The sequence below is a fragment of the Xiphophorus couchianus genome, chromosome 18 (genome assembly GCF_001444195.1).
Source record: "Xiphophorus couchianus chromosome 18, X_couchianus-1.0, whole genome shotgun sequence".
Taxonomy (NCBI): Eukaryota; Metazoa; Chordata; class Actinopteri; order Cyprinodontiformes; family Poeciliidae; genus Xiphophorus; species Xiphophorus couchianus.
The window spans coordinates 7,976,937-8,002,350 of NC_040245.1; the positions used below are offsets into that span (position 1 = coordinate 7,976,937).

Sequence of the window (25,414 nt, forward strand, 5' to 3'; positions counted from 1 at the left end):
AGGATGCTGTCAACAATTGTAAGTTTTAACAGATAGTATTTTAGTTTTTAAGTTAGTTTTAAGACTTCTTAGTTTTTAAGAAGTCTTGTGTACACACAAGATTTCTTGCCAAGGAAAGATGTATTAAGAGATTATAGAAAGTCAAGTCAACCTTTAGTCCTAGGTTATTGTTATGTCAAAAATGAGAGTAGAACAAACCTTTTACCACCTTTAATTTGACATAATATGTTATACAATGTACCTGGAAAAAAGGGTATAACCTTTATATATAGCTTGACCCTTTAACTAATAGTTTGTTGAACCACCTTTCTTCTTGAGTACACACCTGCCATTTGTGACAGAAAATCTGGTTAACTGTAAATGAATTGCATCTGTCCTAGTAGTAAATAAGTAAACTTCATATCTAAATAGTACAACGTAGAGGTCAATGACTTCTGCGTAGTGTTATATTACACCTTTACCTTATATTTGCTTTACTATAAACTATTTACATAAAAAAACGCATGAAACAGAAATTCATAAATGGTACAAATAGAATGGCATACACAAGAGCAAAGAAAATATCAGACAACCCAAATTTAGTTAAAAAGCTTGTCTGAATAAATAAGTCTTAAATGACTCAAAGAAAAAATACAGTGTCAAGAATGAAGCAACAAATTCAACAACTTGGGGCTATCACTCTAAGACTTTTTTCCCCTCTTATGTCGTTCCTAAAAATATTTAACATCCATTGACCAGATCTCAAACTGTGATGTGGAGTTGTTAATGGTCCGAGAAATAGGCTGGAGCTTGACCACACAGGGCTCTAAAAGTGAGGACTAAGGTAGCCAATCCAAAGAGGCTAAAACGGGAGAAATGTGCCATCTCTTTCTTGTAGTTAAACTCCACAAGAAAGAGACAGCTGCATTCTGTTCTGTCTGGAGATTGTCAAGATCCATTAGACACATGAAAGGACTCATAAAAAAAATCAAGAATAGATTAAATAAAAGTAAGAATAATGATATTCAACTCAGCTTTTGTCTACAAAGTTCAAAGTTTGGAATATCTCTTAGTGGAAAAAAGGCTATTTCTGATACATATATGGATCACAGAGGCAATGATTATGTTTGATCCCTGACCAAATAGTGCCAGAAAGCCACCGTTATATCCTGGTAAAGCATTTTACAAAGGAAGGTATCTTACAAAGCTGAAAAGAAAGCTGAAAAGCTTTCATTTCAGCAAGCTTAAAAGAATGATAGGGCATGATAGAAATGATAAAGCACGTCCAGAAACTATTTGACTTTGGTGGGTAAATATAAGAGAAAGAGCATAGCTCAAAGTACTTACATGGGCTCTTACAGTCTGACTCAGTTTGGTTTGCCAAAAACACTGAATGTTCGTACAGAAAGTTAAAGTGAAACTCCTCTACAGTCACCCCTGATATCTAAGCTACATTCCAGAACCTGCTAACAAAAATGCTATGAACAAATGTACCAAGGGCAAAGGTTAGATCAAGCAAAATACTTACTATGGATTTTTTTTTACTCTTTTGCATTTTTTCATTGCTGAGAAAAAAAATCCAAGATATCTCATTGCACAAAGGTGTCAGTCAGAGTAAGAATGAAAAAACAGCAACAGCATTATATGGCTCAGCAAAACTCATCAGTAAACAGCAAATGATAAGTAGTTGTTGGAGTTTCCTCTAAACAATGTGTTGGGCCGGACCATGGATAGATGAACTGCACACAGAGAACGAAAGAGACTGGTAAAAACTCTTAACCCCAGTGTTAGTTCAAAGTACAAAGAACTTGCTTTGCAAGTAGAAAATTAAGGTTATGGAACAGCGAAGTCAAATGTAGAACAAAAATTCAACAGAAAACCTGTTGGTACCTGTGGAAGGCTTTGAACAGGAGATATCCTCACAATATGACTTGAAGAATATTTGTAAGAAGTGGGTAAAAACGGCCAAATCACACAATTTTAGCTAACATTTGTTTTTAGTTCAGTTACACTAAATATGAGAAAAAAATGTTTGAATGATTTTAGTAAAATTGTTTATGTTTCAAAAATCTGAAATTTTAACAGCTGAGTGTTGACTTTCAAAACCTATGTATAAACATTAAGTATGAGTTTGATACAGTGTGAATTTTCTGCCCAGCAGCAGGGAATGTGATAAAGTGTTGAAACATTTATCAGAGCTTATTTTATCAAACTTGTGATACATGGACTTAGAAATCTTCACAGCCACTCCTAAAGCCCTGTATTCATTTTAGCAGCAGCAATAAGACTATCACACTACCCAAGCTGTTCCATATAGAGCATCTAATTCCATGCTGAATCATTATCAACCAAATGGTACAGCAGTAATCTGTCTCTGCCTCAGACTCCAAGGAAACAGTGAGGCTCTCCATCCAGATGTTTCTTTCAAAGCAGTCCAGCTCTCACCAGTAATAGCATTAGCCAGGGACACATATCTAAACATTGCTTGAAAATCGGCTTCAGTACGCTTGTAGGCACAACATTCAGCCAGGACTGAATCCTCAAAGCAACATAGGAGATGAGCTCTGCAGCATACACCAAGGCTACGTATACCATACCCAGATTACATTAGCAAAAATCTCAGTTTCTCCCTTCTCTGTAGAGCTAAACTCCCTCATATAGGTTAATATTTGATTAAAGTCAAAATCTCTGATAAAAATGGTAATTTTATCTAAAGTCAAGTTCATAACTTTATAAAAAAGAAACATTTCAAAGCATAATGTTAAAGGAACCAACAAATGTTACATTTAATTATGTTTAAAACTGCCCGCAGGCTGCTTTGCTCCTCAAAGTGTTAGAGAGAGCGTTTCACAGACAAAGGCCAGCAGCATAGTGTGCTCATTTGCCCTTGGTGAGTTTTGTGCTGGTGGGAAGGAGGCGACAGAATCAAGTAAAGGGAAGATGTACAGATTTGTGGGGTGAGAAATGTGTCGACAGGGGGCGAAACATTTCTGTAAATGTGCTGTCAATTCACAAGGAGATCTACTCAGCCCTAGCAGCAACAGAAAACCAATGGAGTGAGTTTGGAATAGGTTGTGAGTGTTAATGTTTCTGCACTCCCATCTGGAGTTTAGGAGCAGAGTTCTGGATGCATTGCAGTCCCTGAAGGCATCTGCTAGGAACCTCAATAAGAAAGGAAGGTGAAGTTGTAAACAAAAAAATCTAAATATTTCCCACAATCCTCTCTTTATGCTTTGGTTTTATTTAAGATAGTAAAACCAATCTGAAAAACTTACAGTACCTGCAGGTTACTGTCGTTATGTCATGTTCACAGAATAGATTTTCTGCCTTTTATTTCTATGGCGTAATGGTACAGCATAGACTCTTTGGGAATCTGACACTACACCGAACATAGTGGAACCTCTGGGAATCACTGGTAGCGATAGATTTATTGGTAAAATATAACAAAATTCCAGCGGCACGAATGTAGCAACTTTGAAAAATGCTTACAAAATTTGGTAGCATTGATTTCATAAAACTAAAATGTTGCAAGAATTTTTTTTTGTTCTTTCTTTTAGGATGCTTTCCCAAAACAATCAGAAAAACAATCAATAGCACTATGATTGTATTTTTATTGTCTAGTTAATGCTAAATGATTAAATAGTAAGCAATTCAACAAACAGTAAAGAAAACAAATGTAACTTTAGTGTGCTGCCTTGGTGTATGGTACAGATTCAGAGGCAAATTCTTAATTCACAATTATGCCAGTAATCATTCAGCTAGATAAGGATGCCAGTTTATGCCACAGATGAGTTTGTGGTATTCTAATCTGATAAAAGTTAGTTTATTACTTAGCTTGGAGACAACAAACAAAGATTTTCTGGAAAAATAATGTTTCCCTCAAGTGTAGTCTTTGCATGATTTGTATTTTGAACAGGCTTATTTGTTCACGTCATTTTGAAGACTGCCAGTTAAGGATGATGGGGATATATTTGTTATCCACATCCCTTACATGTCCTTTTTCTTTTGGTTTTCTACACAGACTGCACAGATGGCTCTCTGTAAGAAACCATCTGGCAAATATATTTAACCATTTGTTTATTTCAAGATGAACTCATCGAGTAGACAGAACACAGTGTCTGTATATTTGAAATCAAAAAACGGAAGTTTACTTCAGTTGATAAGATTCTTTAGATGAGATTAAGGTAAGTCCTTTACTCTGCAGTTGAAAATATATTTGATAAGCATTGTATATTACTACAAATTAAAGACAAGCAAAAAGATGGATTTTCTGTATTAAACTTCAATAATGGAAAAATGAGCAGATGTTAAGTGACTAATAAAAATAAGTGTCCTGGTGGATTGTGTCAAGGGAGATGGGACATATAAACGGTGTCTTCATTTATCAAGCTGATATCTCAGTATTAATTGTAATCCCCAACTCTTACTAAACTCTTCATTATCTCCCTCCTATTTCAGCTACATTAAGTATTAAAGCCTTCAATATCAGCAAGGAATAGAAACTTCCCAGATATGCTGCAGCAAATAAATTTGAGAATTTACGCTTAATTCTAAACACTAAAGCCCTCACTTGATTTCAATAGGTAACCAAAACAGGATGAACTCGGACGTCCTTTAACATCCACTGACAAAACACATGCAGGCAAAGAAGGAATAGCATGTAAAAACTGCAGGGACTGAAGTGTAAATGAAAACATATTCAAAGCAGAAACATGCTATCAACAATGCCTGCTTTGTCAGGAATAATACAGAAATCTGTATTCACAGCACACATCATTAACTGCCTAGTGGTTCATGTGGCAGAGAGAAGGATAAATCTGTCACTTCCTTTAATATGGACCTCATGCCTCACGGTGCACCAGTTGACTTGGCTTTCTTCTTTTGCGTGTGTTCTGACACAGGAAGAACAAATGTTCTGCCTTTTTTGCTGAGAATCCACTATGAAAGTGATGCCATGTAGCAGAGCAGTATGATCGCATTTTTGCACACAATGAACAAAACTACATTTTCCATTTTGTAAATAAATCCTAAAGCCTACTGCTGCTCCTTTGCTATTTCATGTCCACGTTTAACACATTGCATCCAATATTTCATAAAGAGCAAAGTTTGCAGCCGTAAACATTAATTTTGAACCCCCAAAATACTTTCCATTTAAAACTATTGTGATTAAATTCCAGTCTTTGTACAGACAAACAATTTGCTGAAATGTTTTCTTGTGTGCTCTATTGGCTTTTCAGAAATGTAATGATTTGCTGGGTCTTCTAGACTGGAGAGGATACAAGCAGGCAAAATCATGACACAAAAGCATGTGTCAAGTATTTTACGGTCAACCAATTAAAGTATAATAAATAAGTAAAATCCTTTTTGCTGGCTTTTCACTGACACACTGCACCAACCTTGAGCAATAACAAGGCAAATGTACATAAAAACTTGCCATTTTAATGATCCAGTGGATAAATCAGAAAGAGCTCAAAATTAATCCATCAACCATTTCAAATAGATCTCTCTGTAAACATTTCTGATTCGTGTTTCCTTATCAGTGACCCTCCAAAAAAGTGGAGTAACTGAGAAGAGAACACTGTTATCCTAAAAACAGTGCATACTATAAAAGAAATGTACTTTCATATCTAAATTTTCATTTGACAAAAACAATCCCTGCAACATTCAATATATTTTTTTGGCAAAAAATATTAATCTTATAGTTTCCCCATATTTTACATTTACCTTTTTTCAGTCAGTTATAAAATTCACACATTTACTAAACACAAGTAAAAAAGGAGCTGTTTATATTTCTATAAACACACTGTTATCGTGACATAGCCAGAGATGTTATCTACACCAGCGGTGTGATGTTGTCAGACTGTCTTTGCTTGCGTTCAATCTCTACAGTGATGGAAACACCCTGCTGCAGTGCTGTCTGTCTGCTGCATAAAGCAATATAAATTAGGTTTGCATGATCTAAGATGTAGCTCATCTCCATAGAAATGAGCATTGAGGGCCTCACCTCTATGGGGAGGCCCTACATACACATGGTATGTATAGGTTTAGGTCTAGCCAAATTCTACCAGTCGACCATATTATTAACAATTTTCTAAATAATCTTGCATATTTTTGTTGACAGGTTTAGTGTTTCTCCTCCCCAACCCACAATCAGCTTTAATTTAACACATTTTGGATGTTAATTTTTTTTAATTTAAAAAAAAATAATAACAATAATAATAATGATAATTCAAAGTTCAAAAACAAACAACAACAAAAAAACCCACTTTCATCACTTTTTGGGTCTTTTTCTGACCACTTCTAATTACATCCATTTAAAAACCATTATACTTAGCCATTTGAAATAAATAATTATCAGACATTAACTATAGATTATTAAAAATACTCATAAACCTTTTTAAAACTTTGTTTTGTGAAATATCAAAAGTTGTAATTTTGTTGCTTTTTTGCATCCGGTCAGCTAGAATACAAATCAAAATGACACAAAGGCATTTGTATGTGATGAATTACACTAGCCGTTTAAAGTTAGTGAATTTGATATTAGATTAAGTTTAGATTAGATTTATCAGATTATGTGTATTCACAAAGACCACAGTTGCCCATGAATAGCTGAAGTCCAAGACTGCTAGAGACCGCCTCAAAATATCTCTACAACTGCCTATTTCCATACATTATACACAGAAATTACAGCAGTCTTCCACATTTCCACTCCTGGGTGTTTTCTTTAAAAAACTGTGTATTAATGTCTCAAAAAGAGCGTTGATAAATCAAGCATACTTTTGCACAAATTTCTGTTGAAAAGACTCCCATATGCTCCAACTATTAGGTATCCTTTAAATTCAAAACATCAAGCAGAAAGATAAAAAATGTAATTCTCACTGTTATCTTTAAGTCAGTCTATATTATTATCATCTCTTTCAGCAAGACTGTTCACATATTTCATCATTCTGAGCTTCAGCACATTTCTATCAAGAAACAAAAAAAAAAAGTAACCCGTAAAGTTCCCACAACCAGGAGTTAGTTGTTCTCTTAGCAACATTCCCCCACTGAGCTGGGAGATGCTCCCTGGGATGAGCCATGACACTAATTTAGGCAGCAGCCAAATAATATACTATTGGCATCTCTCTGGGGTAGGAACGCATGAGTGAGCAGAACGAATGAGAATAGTAAGAGAGGAGCGAGACCAAAGGGAGAAACAAAGATAACAGACTTACAGCTTTTGCAAAGTCATCTGACCTCACTCTTCAGCATTTCCTAAAGGCACTAATGGTTATCCTTAAATCAAAAGATTATGTACCCAAAAGCTATATTTTTGCCGATGTAATCAGGTTGACAGACAATTTATCTACACTTCAATATAGCTAATATATCTGAGCTTTGAAACTCAAGGTAAACTTTATTAAACTACTGACAACAACCTAATAAATTGCACAGCATATGAGCACTGGGATCAAAATGCATTTTGACGTTTTTCATTTGATCTGAATTAAAGAACATTTAGATAAAACTATTACTGAAATGAACTTGATCTTGGATGTTCAAAGAGACACAGAATATTTGCAGACAGGGCAAAACATGAAAAGTGCAATCCCTTACCTCGTCCTTGACTGAGGACAAGGAAATGCATTACCGGCATGTTGCTGAGTCAATTGACAGCTGAATGAAATTACTTTTAAAACAAACAAATTTGCACAGCGTCAGAATTTCAATTTTCTCTCAAATCCTAAGAAGATTATCATGAAGTAGATCAGAGGAAAGGAAAATGTGATTGGGGGGAAACCGAATGGCTTCAAACTGAATAAACTCAACTGAGGAAGCACAGTGTTTGCATATCGTACACCTCCCCCCTTCCAATGTAAATGTTCTGAATGGGAAAGAATAAAAAGACTCAACGAGTAAAGAATTTATAGATGTACACACTGCTATTCCTAACTAATGTAGAATTATTTAGGGCATGTAGCATGAACCAACTACACCAGGTGGTACAATGACAACATCGAAACGACACTCAATTGTTCCATGTAGGTACATCATAATCTTTTATTAACCTGCTCTACACAGGGGGATGAATGCAAAGAGCTACAGCATATCAACAAGACATGAGGCTCGGGTTTTCAATTAATGAAACATCTATTTAATTGCTTGATATAATGTGTCTCAAAGTTGCAACAACATGCCAAGCAGAACCACGCTGCTGCCAAGCTCAGCAGCGTGGTTCATGTCACAGCCAACTGTGTCCCCTTAGCCCTATCGGAAAGGCCAAAACGTGGCCAAACGGAGAAAGGTAAGACAGTGGAGATCACAAATACAGCCTCTGGCATAATCCAAAACAGTGCCCATTAGAAAGGGGAATTCAGAAGAAAAACTTGTATTTATAAAACTGTAAAAGAACATATTGACCCGATATTGATCAGAGTGTGTAACTGACTCAGGAGTGCAAATCATAGCTTATAGCCACTCAAACGCATACAGAAACAAGCCTTCCATGGGCTCGCCATGCTATTTATCTAATATGCATAGACTCGATCGATCTCAGCTGGAACACATCCAGAACACATCCAGTGTAGTGGTTAACATGTAACCGCATGGAATATAATCAGAGAAAGCTATTTCAATTCCACAAACGATTACAGCCATTTTTGAAGTAATTTACTATGACCTTAAATCATAAGCACAATTGCAAATATTGCATCAAAACATCAAAAAATATACATAAAAGCTGCAGACAGAACAGCACAGATACATAGAAAGACTTAACTTGTGCCTCCATCGATAAAAATGGAATAAAAATTCATACCAACTCTTAATATAAATTACTTGTCAAGAAGCTGTATTATAAATAAAATGCCACAATAAATAGAAACAACTCTTTCTATGATTAACATTTGCAACTTCTGTGTCTTTTAATGAGATGGTTTATTTGTTAAATAAAACATCAAATTATCCTACTTGTGGTATGCACACATCCTTTCAAAAACATTTATATAGACTAAATGCTTTACTTGTTATGAATGTAAAGAATTCCACTCACAAATTTCAACATAATTTTTGCAACATAATTTGTGGTTGTTTGTACTTGAGAAAATCCTCAAGACGCGAACTCATGGGAAATCTTAACGACTTTAGTTTTGACATGGACATTTGTTTATTCATAGCTTTTTTGTGACTTTTTCATGTTTTACATTGAAACTAAAACACTGGCAGTGAAGCAAAATAGCCTACAGATGCAGTGTGATAATTCAAAGATGACAGTAGAATCTTGATTAGTTATGTTTTGGTTGATATTAAAAAGCTAAATGATTTGACATAATGTTAAAATAAACAATATATTATATAAGACGATCACAGAAAATGGTGAGTAAAGGCTAAACTGTCTTAAAAATCCAATCTTACCAAAGTGGGTCTTTGTATAAGAATGAAATTGACTTTGAACATAATGATTCAGGATCCCTGATGTGAATCATAACATAACAAGTTTTAAAGACAATTATCTTCAATATGCATTCTTATCCTGCAAATAAATGTTAACTTTCTACTTCTATGCACCTTTGTGAAAAAAAATATCAATATTTCAATGGTACATGTTCAAATCAAGATCCTCATAACATTCCTGGATGGATCTTAAATAAATTACTTCATTATCCTATAAACTGCATGTTATGAGTTACAGAATACACAAATCTCGGAATCTTCAGACAATTTGATCTCAATTTATATGCAAAAAAAACCCCACATATATTCTCAAAGTATTCAACAAAATTGTCTTTGCATCCCAGCTTTTTTGAGGATATATGTCTGATGCAGAAATTCTGATGTAATTTAGATAAAAAGGTAGATAAAATACCAACTATAATCCGGTATTACAGTTATTGCACTAAATCTTTCATTGCTTGAACTGAGGGCAATCTTTTCTTACCAGACATAATCTAATTGCACTGGTATCTACAAATGAAAGACAACTGAGCTTCCATACTCTCTTAATTAAATCTGTCATTTAAAAGTTTCAAACTGGTTTGATAGAAAACTTTTAAAAATAAAGTTTGAATAGATCGCTCCGGTGCTAAAATCTAGTGTTGTATTGAAGAGTGAGAACAAAGAACTTTAAATAAACATCAATCACAAAGGAAATTCATCAAGCAGAAAATTATGAAAAATGAATGTGCAATCATGTCACGGCCATCAGGTTGGAGTAAGAAGAAAATCAGAATTATCATACAACAGAGTGTGATTTAAAAAAAAACAGCACAGCAAAGTGAGAAGGGGCAAGGTGTCAGTGACTCTAGTTCCTGCAGTATAGCTCTCATGTCTGAACATGCCAAGGGCTACAATTTGTTCTGCTCCACAAAGTGGGTCTCTGTTGAGCTAGAACAGGTTGTAATTAATCTCTAGTGTGCTAACAAGGAGAGGCCAACTATTGCAAACAGACTGTAGAGCTGCTGCAGATGGTCAAAGCACAAGCTGGAAACTGGTTTTAGTTTTTAATTCAATGTTAAATAAAGAATAAAATGACTTCAATATAAAAGTTTCAGATTTTAATCCATCATAATCCAATTTGGTGTCAAAAAGCTGTATTATGAGAAATTGTATTAATAATTGTACTCGATGTACATACCATAGAGAAGAGGGGCTTACGTTATAAGTGACAAAAATCGCTGATTTAAAAAGTTAACAGTTCCAAACCCACTCAAATTTTCCAGCACACTCTTCTTCCGGTTTTAAGTGATTATAATACAATTCTAGAGAAAGTCCCAGATTGATTGGTGATTTTTCTATGTGATCCACAGAGTAAACTGTTTCCTTTCCACTGCCAGTCAGCTGTCTGAAAGAAGGCATCGAACCACCGGCTGATAATTTCCATGCCACGCCATATCTTGCTCGAATTACGTTCAAGTAAAAGAAGCCCCAACTAATTACTGTACACACTGTACTGCACATGGACAAAATGTCCAGCAGGCTGATATTAGCAAGTTAAAAATCCCAAAAACATGTAATATGAACATTTTCTAAAAAACTGAGTTTTGGGGTTTTCATTAGCTGTGAGTGAGAAGAATCAATTTTAACATGAATAAATGCTGGAAATACCTTACTTTGGTTGTGTACGAGTTTCACTTTTTAAATTGAATTACTAAGATAAATTACCTTTTCAACAAAAAGACCTTTACTGAGACACACATCTATGATTACCTGGCTTTAAAAACTTTGCTTCCTCCCAGAAATAACAAAATTTGGCTTCTTCTTCTTGCAAATGTTTGTAGGTCTTTAAAAAAAACAGATGTTGTAGTGTAGAAACGAAGGGAGAGCCAGCTATCACTCTTGAGTTAACGCTGTCTGGAGCAGATAGCCTGACTAACCAGTCAATATCGGCTTGTTAGACTTATGCTTAGTTAAAGAGGAAACTTTAAAAAAAAAAAAAAGATTCCTTATAATTATTGCACAAGATTCTGTGCAATTAGCTACTGGAAACTACAACCATATTTAGGTCTCAAAATAAAAAAAAATAGATAACAGTAGTATAGCTAAATTGAATACAATGTTATATTAGGGTTGTGTTGCTTGCATTTTAAATAAATGCCATTCCCTATTACACATTTTTACCCTAGGTTATTGTACCCCAAGAATTTCATACCAGCCTCTGCCTATCACAAGTGTTACAGCAGTTATGGACTTGCCTGATCTGGAGTGCTATGACAATCATATCTTGATCACTCAATATGCTTTTGTCACAACCAGAAGCAGCAGATGCATCTCCTTAATATAACCACAACATTGAAATATTAAGTAACCACTGGATTTAAACTCCTCACTGAAACAAGTGCTCGCACATTCCTGGACTTTTCTAAAGTTAAAAACTTCAGAAATTACTTTGCTATATTCAGTTTTCCTCCAACAGCCTACTGTTTAAATGAATGACTGTAACATTCACGTTGAAGATTCTCTCGAAAATGTCAAGCCATTTGTACTGCAAACAATTCCTTATTTTCACAGGCTATGTGTCAAAATGATATGAAATAATATGTGAACATTGCTTTCAGAAATAATTCCAGGTGTGGATTTGAGCGATAAGGAGATAATGTGCAGGGCACTTACCAGATTGAGCACCGTCTCCACAATATCCCGGTTAGAAACCTCGCCGACCTGGATGAGTCCAATCAGAACAGCAAATTTCATCTTGATATTCCGGATGGGAACCGCAGGGTTGATCATGCCTGCCGGGAGGACCACTGAACCTGAGCCGGACATCATCATTGGCTTCCCGGTGGCAACAGCGGGGACCGCAGCTCCGCGATGCCCGTGACCTGGAGCAGGCTGACGGTCCGAGAGCGACAGCGAGCCCGGCATTGCCACCGGTTTCTCGCTTGTCATTTCCACGCCAACCCTGAGGTTTTAATGAAACACTGATAAAGGCTCTCCCCCGTCTCTTCGTGTTGTGTTTAATTACTGGTTAAGAGCGTTAGGAAGAAGAAGAAGAAAAAAGAGAGAAAGACACACTGAGAAGCAAGGAGAAAACAGGAGCAAACCCGCAAAAGAAGCCTCTTTCTGTTGGGAGAAATCCACTCTGGAGAGTTCGGCTAGGGGAGTGTGTTGTTGGTACCAGCAGGTTAAGCAAGCTGACTGACCTGCGCTGTGAACACAAAGCTGAGTGCGTGCGTGTAGGCGTGTGCATGTGTGTGTGTGCGGATCTTTTGGATGCGCTTCTCCTCTCTGCAGCCGCTGTCACCACCATGTTGCCGCCCCCTGGCTGCGGTTCCTCTTTTTGTTGCTACATGGAGCACGTCCTGGTGGCTTCAAGCTTATCGAAGTTTCTAGTAATAGACCAAAGAAAAAAATATTTTATATTACTATAAATGTAATTTTCTAAATATTTAGACTTGTTTTATTGGGAATTTAAATCAGACAGTTCAAGTTTTATCTTGAACTGCCTCCTGACAAAACTAAATGGTAGCCAAAGCGTACATGACGCAGGTGCACATAATGACACCACTTTCATTCCACATCTTCCAACGTTTTAAAGGGCATTTCCAGTGTATTTACAAACTTAGCAATGACCACCTAAAGCAGTTAATTGTAAATGGCATTGGATCCTGTGTATGTTTTTTAATGGTTACTTTAAAAATCAAAACTATGCAATATATTTTACAGTTGTAAAGGTTTATAAAATTATGACTTAAATTCTTTGTACTGCAAGCCACATTAAGCTATATTTGAGAAACTTTGAATAAAAAACAAAACAATTTGTTGGTTGTGATTAACAAAGGCTGTTTTTAAAAATAAATAGTGACTTTCAAATATATTCGTAGCCATTAAGCTTTTTCATATTTTGTCACCCAACTCAGATTTTTCCACCTGATGGGTGGATGTCTTCTCCTCCAAACATGACACTTTTGGCTGAATAATGCTTTCAGCTGTGGAAGTAGTTGGACAGCCATGACTCTGTAGATCTGCAGTTGTGCCGTACTCTTCGTATTTTGGGTTGATGGATTGAACAGTGCTTCATCAGATCGTCAAAGTTTGGGATGCTATTTTGTAACCTAAGCCCTATTTAACTTTTTCTCTTTATTCCTGAGAATAAAGAAGTTCACCAGTAAACTTCATTTAACTTCCTAAAGGGATTATAAGGACAGTTGGGTGTATAATCAGAATAAACTACATACAGGTGGACTCTATTTAAAATGAAGATGACTTCATAGCACTGAATTTCATTTTGGGACACCAGAAAAAGGGAGGCACTACACAAAACCAAAACATAATTTAAAAAAAAGGATCTGATTTATGCAGCTAATGCACTGTGAGGAACCTGCTTTAACATTTTTTGCAGTTTGCAGTAAAGCAGTTTGTCTTTTAGATCAGACCACACAGGGCAGCCTTCACTTTCCTCATGCATCAGTACATCTTGGGCAGTTCACCTCTATTCTTTCCTTCGACCTTGTTTGAGACATATGACATCTGCACATCTGGAATACCCCTCAAGAGTTGCAGTAATGGACATATCCTGACCCAGTTGTCTAGCCATCACAATTTGGTCCTTGTCAAATTGTTGTTGTTGCTTTTCTTACTGGAACCTATCAGTTTTGAGAAAAAAATGCCAGCTTTCTGCCTAATATATCCTGCCCACACACAGTCATACATAAGAGATAAATTATCCCTCTCTTAGTCTGGAAATAATTTTTTTCAATTTCAGGTTTTTGTTAAACTAATTTTTGATTTTAAGTTTAGCTTCAAACAATGATTTCAATGTTTGAAGCCAAACTTAACTTTCTATTAAAGTAATCCAGTGCATCAAGTCCTGATTAACAAACTCATTAAGTATCACTTTGTCTTTATTCTATCAGTAGCTAATTCAACCCACCTACTAAGTTGTGGATTGCAAATATTTAGAATAGGGGACAGAAAATAAAGGTTTGTTACATGTAATCTGTTTTTATTATTCAAAAAAATGTGCTAAAGCTGAAAGTATTTAATTTTAAAAGGCATGTTTACTTCTCTATTGAATATTGAGATTTTTTCCCTAGTCTTACTTCAATACTGTAAGATATAATAAAGGTATAGTCACAACAGCTAAATTATTCAGTACATTTTGGATCACTTTAAAATCAAACTAAATGTCTCTGATACCTCCCAGTGGATGTGTTCCCCTCAAATGTCCAGTAGAGGTCTCTCTAACTCCAGAGCTGAGATAATTTCTGCAGTTTTACAAAAATTCTTGTGCTTGAATTCGTTTTCGTTTTTTTTTTTTTTTCAATCTTTCATAATATATAGTTATCTTATTGATTGCAGAAATGCTGTCAGCAGAACTTCTATTGTCTCCAGCATACCATTCAATGCATTCACAGGTCTACAGAATGAACAAACCTCACCTTTGATTCTGTGATCAAGCGTTGGGAATCAAAGGTGAGGAGTGAACACCTCCAGCACAGTTTGGTGTCAACATATTTTTGGAGAATTTCTACTTTTCCCTTCAGGGTGAGCTGCTGTCAAGTACCAACTACGATTTATTTCTTGATACAATGGTAAGATTCGGAAACAATCTGCACAAAAATCTTATAATAAAGATATTTTTATTTTAAAAAATAACAAACAAACAAACAAACAAAAACAAACACAAGACTGTGTCTTGTACCTGACTGTATGAGCCAGTACCATAAAGCAGGTATGATCAAGTCAAACCTTCAGTCATTTTTTTCCACAACTATTGGAGGTCAAAGTTACATAAAATTACACATATTTAAAAATGTCATTACATGACCAAAGTAAAACCAGCTTACAATCTTGTACCATGTGTATTAAAAGAAGTCTGACCATGTAAGAATCAATATATGAAATTAACATATGTACTATTTACCTGCTCTCATATGTACACAATGTACAATTTGTTCTTAATTACAAAATATTCACTCACAAATATACAAACACTTGGGTTTACATAATTATATTATTTAAATCTGTACTGATTAACTAATGCTTCTCAGAAGCATTTAAGAGCTTGAATGTCCTGGACATTGTAAATAATATCAATACATATATATATATATTTGAAAAAAATAATTCACAACAGAAGCTAAATAAAATTATAAAGTGAAGGAAATTGGCAATTTAATTAATTTCCCAAATGAATTATGCTCAGCACCTAAAAATATCCTCCTTTGCCCATGTGCAAGTTGAAAGGCATGAAACTGTTTTCAGAGCTCTTTCACAAAAACAAACTGTGCTTTTGTTCAGGGTCACTGTCTGTGCAATTCATGTGAGCCGTTTAGCAATGACTCAACAGCTCAGTCCTGATCTCAAAGCTTAACAGACATAACAGTTTCAGATTTTGGTTTCTGGTCCATCTGTGATCAGCGGCTGAAAGGAGTTGCGGATCCGGGCAACTTCTGCAGTGCAAAGATGACCAAATGCTTTGTTGTACCAATCTGGAGTCCTTCCCCTGAAATCAAAACCATATTCTTAATACCACACGTTAAATTACAACACATGGCAAATGCATTCATTTTGTGATTTACATTTAGATTTAAATGTCTGAAAATCTAGAACAAATTATTTTTAGGTTTACTTTAAGTCAACTCTGCAGATGTGAGTTAGTCTTGACTTTCCAGAGCCACACGGTTCCAGTAGGTAGTTTGACTCCAGGATCATAGCTCGAACTCCTTCTGTAGCAGAGGAGTCCTCATGCTCTATTGATACAGAAACCAATGAGCAAGCACCCTTGGGCAAGTCTGTCCTCCAAGACCTTTGCAGAAAAAGAGAAGAAAACACAAAATCAAATTTTATAGCCTATTAGAATTAAAAGACGACGTGTTGTTTATTTATTTTTCTAGCTGTTGCTAACCTGAGAACTACAAAGTCCCTACTGGGATGAGGAGGCATGCGGCTGAGGACATATTGAAACACCTCAGTTTGTTTATCCAGTGTCTCACACACTTTCCACTGAAGCAAGTCCATGTCCCACAGGTGGCGCTCCCGCAGTACGCGGTTTAACACAACAGATGGTGGCGCTTCCACTTCTACAGATACTCGCCAACGTCTTAAAGGATTTCCATCCCCCACCTGCCAGAAAAGCACAAACATGAATATTTAATTCATTTTAAATATTTTGTTAAAACAATCACTAAATTGTGGTTTGGTGATATATAATTAAATACAAACAAATGTTGGGTGCTTGATGAATTTGCTGTTTGACAATTCAAATTTTGTTGCCAAACACTGCCCTTTCATCCCTTCCAACTTCCATTTGGTACCGAAAAATAAAGTTATTTTCTAAAATCAATAGATTACACCAGTTTATGACACAAATGTACATAGAAATAACTCTAAACAACATCCTGCTGCATATATTTGACAGAGAGCTAAAACCATTTTATTTTAAATTTTTTTATGCAGTACACTATAGAAAGTTACTTTAAATCACTAGTTGCCAAATTGGGCATGAAATGTTCCCCTGCGGCAGGCGACTTTGTTTTATGACCAAAAATATGGTATGTGAAAAACTACAAAAGCAGGAAATGCAGTAGGGGCAAAATGACCAGCAAATTAAGATCAAAAACAGAAAAAAGACCACCAACCTTTTTGTAGTACAGCTCTGTGTTATCTGGACTGCTGCATGACACCCAATATTTGGACTTTTCTCTGGCCTCTTTAAGGAAAATTTGTAGTCTCCCTTCCAAATGTGTTTGATATGTTCCATCCTCCTCCTCCAGCTGTCTGCACAGCTCATCGATTGTCGGTGCATGTAATTCGGCCTCCACGTAAGAATTGCGTGACTGAGTAACCATCTCATGAGGGATCTAATGGGTAAACCAAATTACAGGTCAGACTAGATCCAAATGAATACAGGAGAGGGTGTTGCATCCAGGGATGAAATATTTTCAATTTTCAATTACTGGCTCTACCTCAAAGAGATGATTGCACTCCATGATCATATGAGCAAGGCCCTGAGTCGCAGCTAAGTTTTCATTCAGATCCTTCTGGTCCGGCCTGCCTGTGGCATACTTTTTCTGCATGGCCCTAGAGAGAATGGGGAAAAAATTTTAAATTCTAACAGAGTTCAGTACAACATCCTAAATAAATGAAGTATAAGCCCCTTTCTCCCCCTGTTGAAACGCCTTTGGTCCTTTTAAAGAAATTTTAATGTGATATATTTACTTTGTTTGTACACAGCTTGAGCTTCTAAAACAGCAAGCATAAAAAGGGTCATAACCTCAGTAAACTGGCACTGAGAGAGTAATCTAATGTACCCCTAAGGGCTGAGTAAGCTCCGTAGCACACTTCAAGCCATGGTTTATGGAGTCATAGTGAAGATAATTACACAGAAGTTAATGAAACGCGGGCAAACTAAGCTCATTATACACTTTTTTTTTTTTTTTGCAGAGGAGCTGAAAGGACAGACATTAAATTAGATGCAATGCAATAATCCAAGAGAAATTACTTTGGTGATAGATTGTCCTTCCTCATTATATTGAGGTGAAACAGAGAAGGGGCTAGGCACACTGCAATGTTCATGGGTGTCATCTGATTTTCCTCCACGGAAGAAGTGACATCACTCAGAAAACAGAGGAGCGTCTGCAGCACCTCTCGGTTTTCATCCGGCATCAACATTATGGCTGCTTGGACAGCTTGTAACCTTTGATCCTTTGGCACATCTGCAAACATAAAATACAACATTTTACATTTCTTGTTGGACAACAAAGAAAGAGATAAAAAATATCACCAATAAAAGACAATGTTATGCTTACACTGGTAAATGTGGAGGAATGTCTCCCCTAGCTTGCTGGTGAGCAGAGGTTCAGGTAGATCCCTGAAAAATTGCTTCACCATGTCAGCCACATCATAGGCGGACTGATCTTCATAATTCACATTATCTGGAGAGCTTTCATTCATCTGCCTTAAAGCATGAATTCGGGACTTCACCCCAGACTTTCGAAACAGACCCACCTGGAAGACAAACAGAAATCCTTTAGCACAGAGGCACTTTCAGTGCATGGAATTCATTCACAGCATTGTATCAAATTACCGCTCAATACATTAGAATACTGTAAAAATGTTTACTTATTTAGTAATTAAACCCAAAAACAAAAACTGTCTACTAAGATTCGAAAACAAAAAATACATGAAACAAAATTATCCCCACGGAGACATTATGTGGTGGCTGTGTTATGGTTACACAATCATATAAGCCAAAAAACACAACAGAAAAGTTCACAGAGTGCTGTACTCAGGAATACCAGTGGAAATTAGAATTAAGGAACAAACAGAGGAAGAAAAGCGCTCATACATAACATAGACAACTGCATTGTGAAGTACAACCCCTTTGTGGGTTTTAGGGATTTTGCAGTTGGAGCGCTTCAAGAGCCACGACAAACAGATGTATTGTGGACATGAGTTACAGCTGTCACCTTCCTAGTAATAAGCCATTCCTGTAGTAGGAACGTCAGAAGCATCAAAACTGAGTCAAAAAGAAAAAAGGTCTGGACATTTCAAAGTCCTTCTTTTACATAAAGGAAATTTTGCATTTGAATCCAATTTAGTTAAAGTCCAGTGTGAAGTTTTCACACTCAATGATGGTTTGAGGAGACATGTCCTCTGCTGCTCTCAGCAGAGTGTGTCCTCTCAAATTCTAAGTTTTGTGGTCATCTATCAGAAACTTACTGACTATAGTAGCACTACAATTGTTTGGCTAAATAACTTTCCTAAACCTAATAGAGTATCTATGCAGTACAGTCATGAAAATAATAAGGGACCAAAAAACTAACAATGGAGACGAGATGGACGCCGCTATTAAGGCAACCTTGACTTCTTTACCACCACAGCAAAGCCACAGCCTGATCGTAAGCATGTGAAATGGCACTGATGCTGAAGTTCATCCAAAATGACCCCCATCAAGCTTTGAGTCCATTTTCCGTACAGTACATGAACTTACAGTTTCTCCTATAGATAAAGAACATACATCTTAATGTTGGGAGGTTACTGACCTGGTCAAGACACTGACTTCTCAGGTATCTCAAAGCCTGCTGGAGGCCAAGCGGCAGGGGCTGACCGGAGCGCTGCACATTCACTATGAGTGGCACTCCGAACACATTCTTGTCCTTATAGTCTGGTACCTTCATTCTCTTCATAAATTTTGGTACAGACCTAGAAACATTAATGAATGTTATTAATGAATAATCTTTAAAAACATGCATAAAAAAAGAAAATATAAAGTTACTAAACAACAGCCAGTAAAGGAAGGTCATTTCAACAATTTTTTTCCAAGATAATCAAACTTCTTTACACAACAAAATAAAACACATTTAAAAAGATTTGATAAAATACAGGTTAATTAATTTTTTTAAAAAGTCTTTCTGATCATTAAGACAGAGCATTATTGTTGCCTGTGTGTTGTTTTAATAACACTTACCAAGTCCACCCATGCTTGTTAGACATGGAATATTTTTCCATGATTGCTGTAAGACGCAAGAGAGAAAACTTCTGTAACAAACTCAGCTGGCCTGCTGACTGGTTTGTAATTTGCAGGGATGCCATTGAGTGACTGAGACGATTGGATATCTGGAAGCTGGGCCATCGTAACCTAATGCCAAAGCAGAAAAAAAGTTTGTTTTTGTTCATAACATGTTATTATACATTGGTACAGCCTGATTAAGCACACTGTCATGAATCCTACCTGTTAGGTCTGGTGAGTGAAGCACCAACTCCAGAGTCTCTCCGTTCCCTGAATCTGGTACATTCGGTCTCAGCTAATGATACTTTGTCTCTGTCTCCATCACCAGGACTAGTCTGGCTTTCGGTGACAGAGTTTTCCTCAAAATCTAAAGTGATCTGACTAGAGGACTGCAGCCGTACCGTATCTTCTTTTTCCCTATCCACCTGCATCACCCCCTCTCCTCCAGGTAGGACATTTTTTGACCAGTGGTCCACTATCTGCTGCAGACCATTTACATGTAGCAGTATATCATCCAGGTGAGGGAAAAGGTCTTCTTTCTCCAAGTCTATTAAGTCTCCAGTACTGGCGTACAAGTGTGACCCAGGAACATTATCATAGACACTGATTCGGCTTCCTCTGGAGCAGCATTGTGTAACAGGTCTGGATTCCTTTCTGCATGAAATTAGTGTGGAGTCCAGGTGCATGCTTCCTGTATGCCAGTTGATGGCTCCATTGGTTGGGGACAGACTTTCTATGGATAGCGCTTTGGGAAAGGTTCCTGGCTTATGGTCTTTGGGAATGTGGACTACTAGATCTTCATAGGAGCAGAATTCATTTCTGTGGTTGTGTTCTGCGACTTTGCTCATTTGGTTGCCTGAGAAAATGTCTAAGTCCTCTAGATACATCCCACTGCGCTTGTGGTCAGCACGGTGAGGCTTTCGTTCTTTCAGACTTGGTGTGCTGACAGTGCTGCCACTGGAATGACTGCTACCCTCACTGCCGGACTGTGGTGACAGTATTCTGCCTGACGGAAGTTCTGGAGCTCCAGCATCACCATTTATGATCTCGACACAACGCAGCGTCTTCAGTGCCTGAGCCTCCTGCTGCATGACAGGAGAGCTAATGATCAAAGTTTTCCGATCCCTCACTGACGTTCCTTTAGATCTAAGGGTTTCCATGCGCTTCAGGAAGTCTTTGGCACGGGTGCTGCTAAACTTGCCTTGCTTGTCAGGGATAGAGTGATAGTGGGAAAATTCTTTGGGGATGTGAGGCATTGTGAGAGATGTAGAGTCTGGCATCGTTGCAGAATCGGAGCAGGTGCGATTAGAGCAGTCAGAGTCTTCCGTGCTAAGGCCCCTTCGACCACTGCCACCGCTGCTTTCACTGTGCAATGATGAGACCTCGGGCTCACTGAGATCCGTCAGAACACTCTCCCTGCTGGTCGTACTGTGGAGAGGCAAGCCGTCTTTAGATGTTTGGCCTCTTTCGTGCGTTCTAAGCAGACAGTCGATATCCTGTAATCTGGACCAACGTTTGCTGCTCCACTCAAAGGTCCATTTGTCACTGATGGCGAAGAGGTCTTCTTCATCTGAGTCTTCACTCTAGAGATAATATTCAATTGCATATTTAATGAGAGATGTAGAAGGAAACAGTCTGGTAATTCTTCAGTGTAATTTTGTTTTATCTGACAATATTTAGCCTAAGCCAGTGGTTCCAAAACCTGGTCCACATACCCCTGCTCTGCATATTTTAGGTGTTTTCTTGCTTCTAAACAGCTTAATTAAATTAATATGTGATGGGCAGGGCAGGGTACTTATCGACCAGGTCTGAGAACCAATAGTCTAAGAAACCCTAACTGGTGAATCACATTCTAATGGCTTTGTAAATTTCCAGATGGCTTCCAACATTTTAAATAAACGTCAAAAGCTTGAAAGGATCCATATGAAAGTCTTGCCATTTGGAAATTTTCAAAGTCATTAAGCATCTACATTCACACACACACACATAGACTACTTTGCTAATTGAACTAATCCTTTATCCATAATGCCAAAAACTGTTGAAAATGCTGACTTCATAATAATTTAGTCTGTTTTGAAACTTGAAACCAACAGGAACTGCTTTCTCTCACATCTGCTGTGAAACTTCCTCTGCTCCTAATATAAACAATTATTGATCGCTTATCGCAGGAAGGCTGGAAAAAATGTTTGTAATACAGTTCATAAATCTTTTATATTACAGTGCTTAAAGATAAATCACAATCACCTAAAATATGTGTTGGCAAATCAAATTTTAGAAAAACTATTTAGAAACAATAATATTGTATAGTTAAAAGAAATCGCTTTTACTTGTGAAATAAAACATTTATAGCTTTTCACATCTACACCAGGTTTCAATTAAATAATTTACTGTTCATAATATTATACATTCAACAAATGTTAATCTGAATGGTCAAGTCACTGTAAATATAGTATGGCAAAAATATTTAATAATGTACATTACTTTCTGCTTAAATAAGATATATAAAACATGATAAACTATGATACCATGTAAAGTAGATGAAAGAACAACAAATTTCTGTTTAAAGTGAGAAGGAAATGTGGTCACTCTCACTACAATATGATATTAAAAAAATTTAATTTTTTTACAAAGTCAAAACAAAACACTGGTTGTATGGTATTTTTCAAACAGTAGCTATTATTGTAGAGTCATACCAAGAAACTGTTTGCAGTTAACTAAGCAACATGTTAATAAACAATCAGGAGTTACACTCACCTTCTTCTTTGGAAGATTCACATCAAGCTTCATAGAGGCACACTTGTTGAGTGTGTTAAGCCGCCTGAAAGAAAAGATGGAAACTGAACTGAACAAGCAGCCAAAGCATGACAATAAGTCTCGAATGAACGTACCAAAAATAGATTTCCATTCAGTTCTGAGAGCTGTTTGAATGTTAATCTGATCAGGCTCCTCTCTGGACGCACAACCAGACCCCTTAGGGAAATGGACCTGGTCAATATAATAATATCCTTAATCTAATAAACGTTAGTAATTGCCAGCTATTTGATTCTCTTTCTGTTGAGTCTGAGTTGAGATGTTGGTGGCTCGAAGGGCTGCCTGGAGTATTTTTATTTTCAAATTTAGATAAAAAAATGTCAAACCCTACGGACTCACTCAAAGATGACATCACTAAGTGTGGTGTTGAATCATTCTTTGAAACCATCCTGTACATTATATGCATAATATTGTTTTTTTGTTTGTTTATTTAACAGACTTCACACAAAAACTTTGTTCCCTAAAAAATATAGCATAGTTAATAATTCCTCTTTTACAAAGGTCACATAGTGACAGATGAAACTGATGTTTACAATATGTGAATTAAATCATAGGTCAGGGATCAGAGCATGTTTTCTTTGTTCAGCTAAGGAAAGCTTGTCTGTGTTGCAAATACAATATACTTTGCTTTCCAAAAGTATCAACACACACTTGAACAATAATGTCTTTTTTAATAGCTGGATTGAGCAGCGCTCTCTGAGATGTTCAAAGTTTCTTATTTTGTGTTATAACGTCACCCTGCCCTGTGCTTCTCCGCAACCCCATATGTTTTTGGTTTCTCTTCATGATCCAACCTTCACATCACATTTCCCATGAAATTCAAATAAAACACATCAAGGTTTGTTGCTTTAATGTGAGAAAATCTGAAGAGATTCCAGATGTATACTTTTGTGAAATACTGGAAATCACAGCACAAACGCTTTTTATGGATCAACCAAAGAAAATGGGAAAATACACACAACAGATGAGCTGACTTGTTGCAGAAAAAAGTAACAAATTTGTGGAAAGATAATCAGGGATTGACTGCTCCAGATTCTTTTTCAAGCACGCTGTTATGGAGGCTCTAACTGCACTCCAAAGCTGTAGATGATAGGGGTTATTAAAACAAGACTTTCCCATCATTGTTACTGAAGATAGCAGCATACGGAACTAAAGAGAGGATTTCCAAGCAGGGGGGCCCTTTATTCCACACGCCTAAAGAGCTTTAAATGTGGTCGCTAAAATAAGAGGGTACTTAGCTGGAGATCAGAGGCTGCACTAGCATGTATGAAATATCTATCTGTTCAATTAAAGGAATGCATGGTATGCAGGGTGGCATTTATTTTTGCTCTGGGACTGTGGTGGCATTACTGACTAAAGGCCTATTCTTACGTTACCATAGTGATGGTGGAAAGTCACGGGCAACATCACACTGGAGGTGGAACTGTTTCCAATTGTTTCCTATTCATCCCGTGGCTAGTTTGGAATGCAGATGAGTTGCTTTAGGGTTGTTTAGAGTCACGATATGTTGAGCGGTGCGAGGCACCACTAATGTCTCTCCTGGTTCCCTCTTTGGATCGTTTCCATAGTTACTGTAGTTGCTTAAGTGCTGTTTTCATTTTTACTTGGGGGGTCGGGGGGGGACCTACATCGGCTCTAAAAAGCAATGTGGAGGCAATTGTCGATGGTACAATTATTTTATTCTTCATAAAAAATCATTAACCCAAAAGGAAAAAAAAAACATTAAGTTACTGTAATGTGTTTGAGAAGTGATTGGTCTTGACTCGGTCTCGGACCCTAAAGGTCTTGGTCTTATCTCGGTCTCGATACACTCTGGCCTTGGTTTTGTCTTGGTCTGGGTTAGGTGGTTTTGACTACAACACTACTTACAGGACCATGTCCGTCTGCAGATTAAATCCTATTAAAAACCTGTTGAGTGATTTGAAGAAAAGAGTGTATAACAGAAACATAACCCTGGACTGAGGACAATGTAGAGAGATTGTGAGACACGGAACGGTCAAAGATCACTTTTTCTGTTTGCTCCATTCTTGTAAACTGTTATGGGAGAAGACGAATAGCTGTTCTGTTGGCAATGGGGAGTTGTATAAAGTAATTTAAAGTAAGGGTACCAATAATTTTGCCATAAAAACAATAAGTTCTTAACATAGAAACATTATTTTTCTCTATTGAATAAATATCTTGGAAGTAAAAGTGTTTTGGTTCCCAATTTTGAATGCTGCTTCAGTCACATACCCCTTAAGTTTAAAGTTTAAACTAGTTTAAAGTAGTTTAAAGGATTCTACACATCTTTACCAGGGAGAACCAAAAACTATGAGCAACTCTGCATAGATTCTTCTACAGATCCACAATTATATCTTCTTCCACTAACTCTCATTTTATTTAGTGACTCATTTCACTTACTTGCACAGAGTTTCCACCAGATCTTTGTCCAGAAAGTCATGATCTCTTTTCACAGGCGTGATGTCAATTGGAAACTGTGAATCTAAAGGGGGAAAAAAAACAGAAAACATGTGAGTGCAAAAATCCAGAGCGAGTGGTATTCTTAACATTCCACTTTCTACAAGTCTTGTTTAACACAAAGGAAAAATTGAAGTGTCTGGAAACCACAATATTCATTACAGTGGTAAAAAGGAGCCATGAAACTTTCTGTAATTTGAATGAAAACAGACAGAATTAGCCCAAATAACAGAGCTC

At 36.8% G+C, this 25,414-nt stretch overlaps 2 protein-coding genes across 12 annotated transcripts in view; both read right to left on the reverse strand.

The window, feature by feature from the left end:
* Positions 1-12,710, reverse strand: part of nbeab (neurobeachin b) — a 229,300-nt gene extending 216,590 nt beyond the window's left edge. For 5 of the 7 annotated variants that reach the window (XM_027999172.1, XM_027999168.1, XM_027999170.1 and 2 more), the window contains exon 1: positions 12,067-12,710. In XM_027999172.1, the coding sequence (XP_027854973.1) occupies positions 12,067-12,342 (276 nt within the window). In that variant the 5' untranslated portion in view covers positions 12,343-12,710. The remainder of the gene's footprint in view (positions 1-12,066) is intronic. The other 2 variants (XM_027999174.1, XM_027999171.1) reach the window with 1 other exon arrangement.
* A 2,306-nt stretch (positions 12,711-15,016) lies between these two features.
* stard13b (StAR related lipid transfer domain containing 13b) overlaps positions 15,017-25,414 on the reverse strand; it is a 65,672-nt gene continuing 55,274 nt past the window's right edge. For all 5 annotated transcript variants that reach the window (XM_028045489.1, XM_028045491.1, XM_028045490.1 and 2 more), the window contains 12 exons: positions 25,121-25,202; positions 22,664-22,727; positions 20,132-21,492; positions 19,868-20,038; positions 19,443-19,602; positions 18,207-18,405; positions 17,900-18,113; positions 17,364-17,478; positions 17,037-17,258; positions 16,304-16,521; positions 16,028-16,204; positions 15,017-15,901 (listed from right to left, as the gene is read on the reverse strand). In XM_028045489.1, coding sequence (XP_027901290.1) covers positions 15,784-15,901; positions 16,028-16,204; positions 16,304-16,521; positions 17,037-17,258; positions 17,364-17,478; positions 17,900-18,113; positions 18,207-18,405; positions 19,443-19,602; positions 19,868-20,038; positions 20,132-21,492; positions 22,664-22,727; positions 25,121-25,202 — 3,101 coding nt within the window. In that variant the 3' untranslated portion in view covers positions 15,017-15,783. The remainder of the gene's footprint in view (positions 15,902-16,027; positions 16,205-16,303; positions 16,522-17,036; positions 17,259-17,363; positions 17,479-17,899; positions 18,114-18,206; positions 18,406-19,442; positions 19,603-19,867; positions 20,039-20,131; positions 21,493-22,663; positions 22,728-25,120; positions 25,203-25,414) is intronic.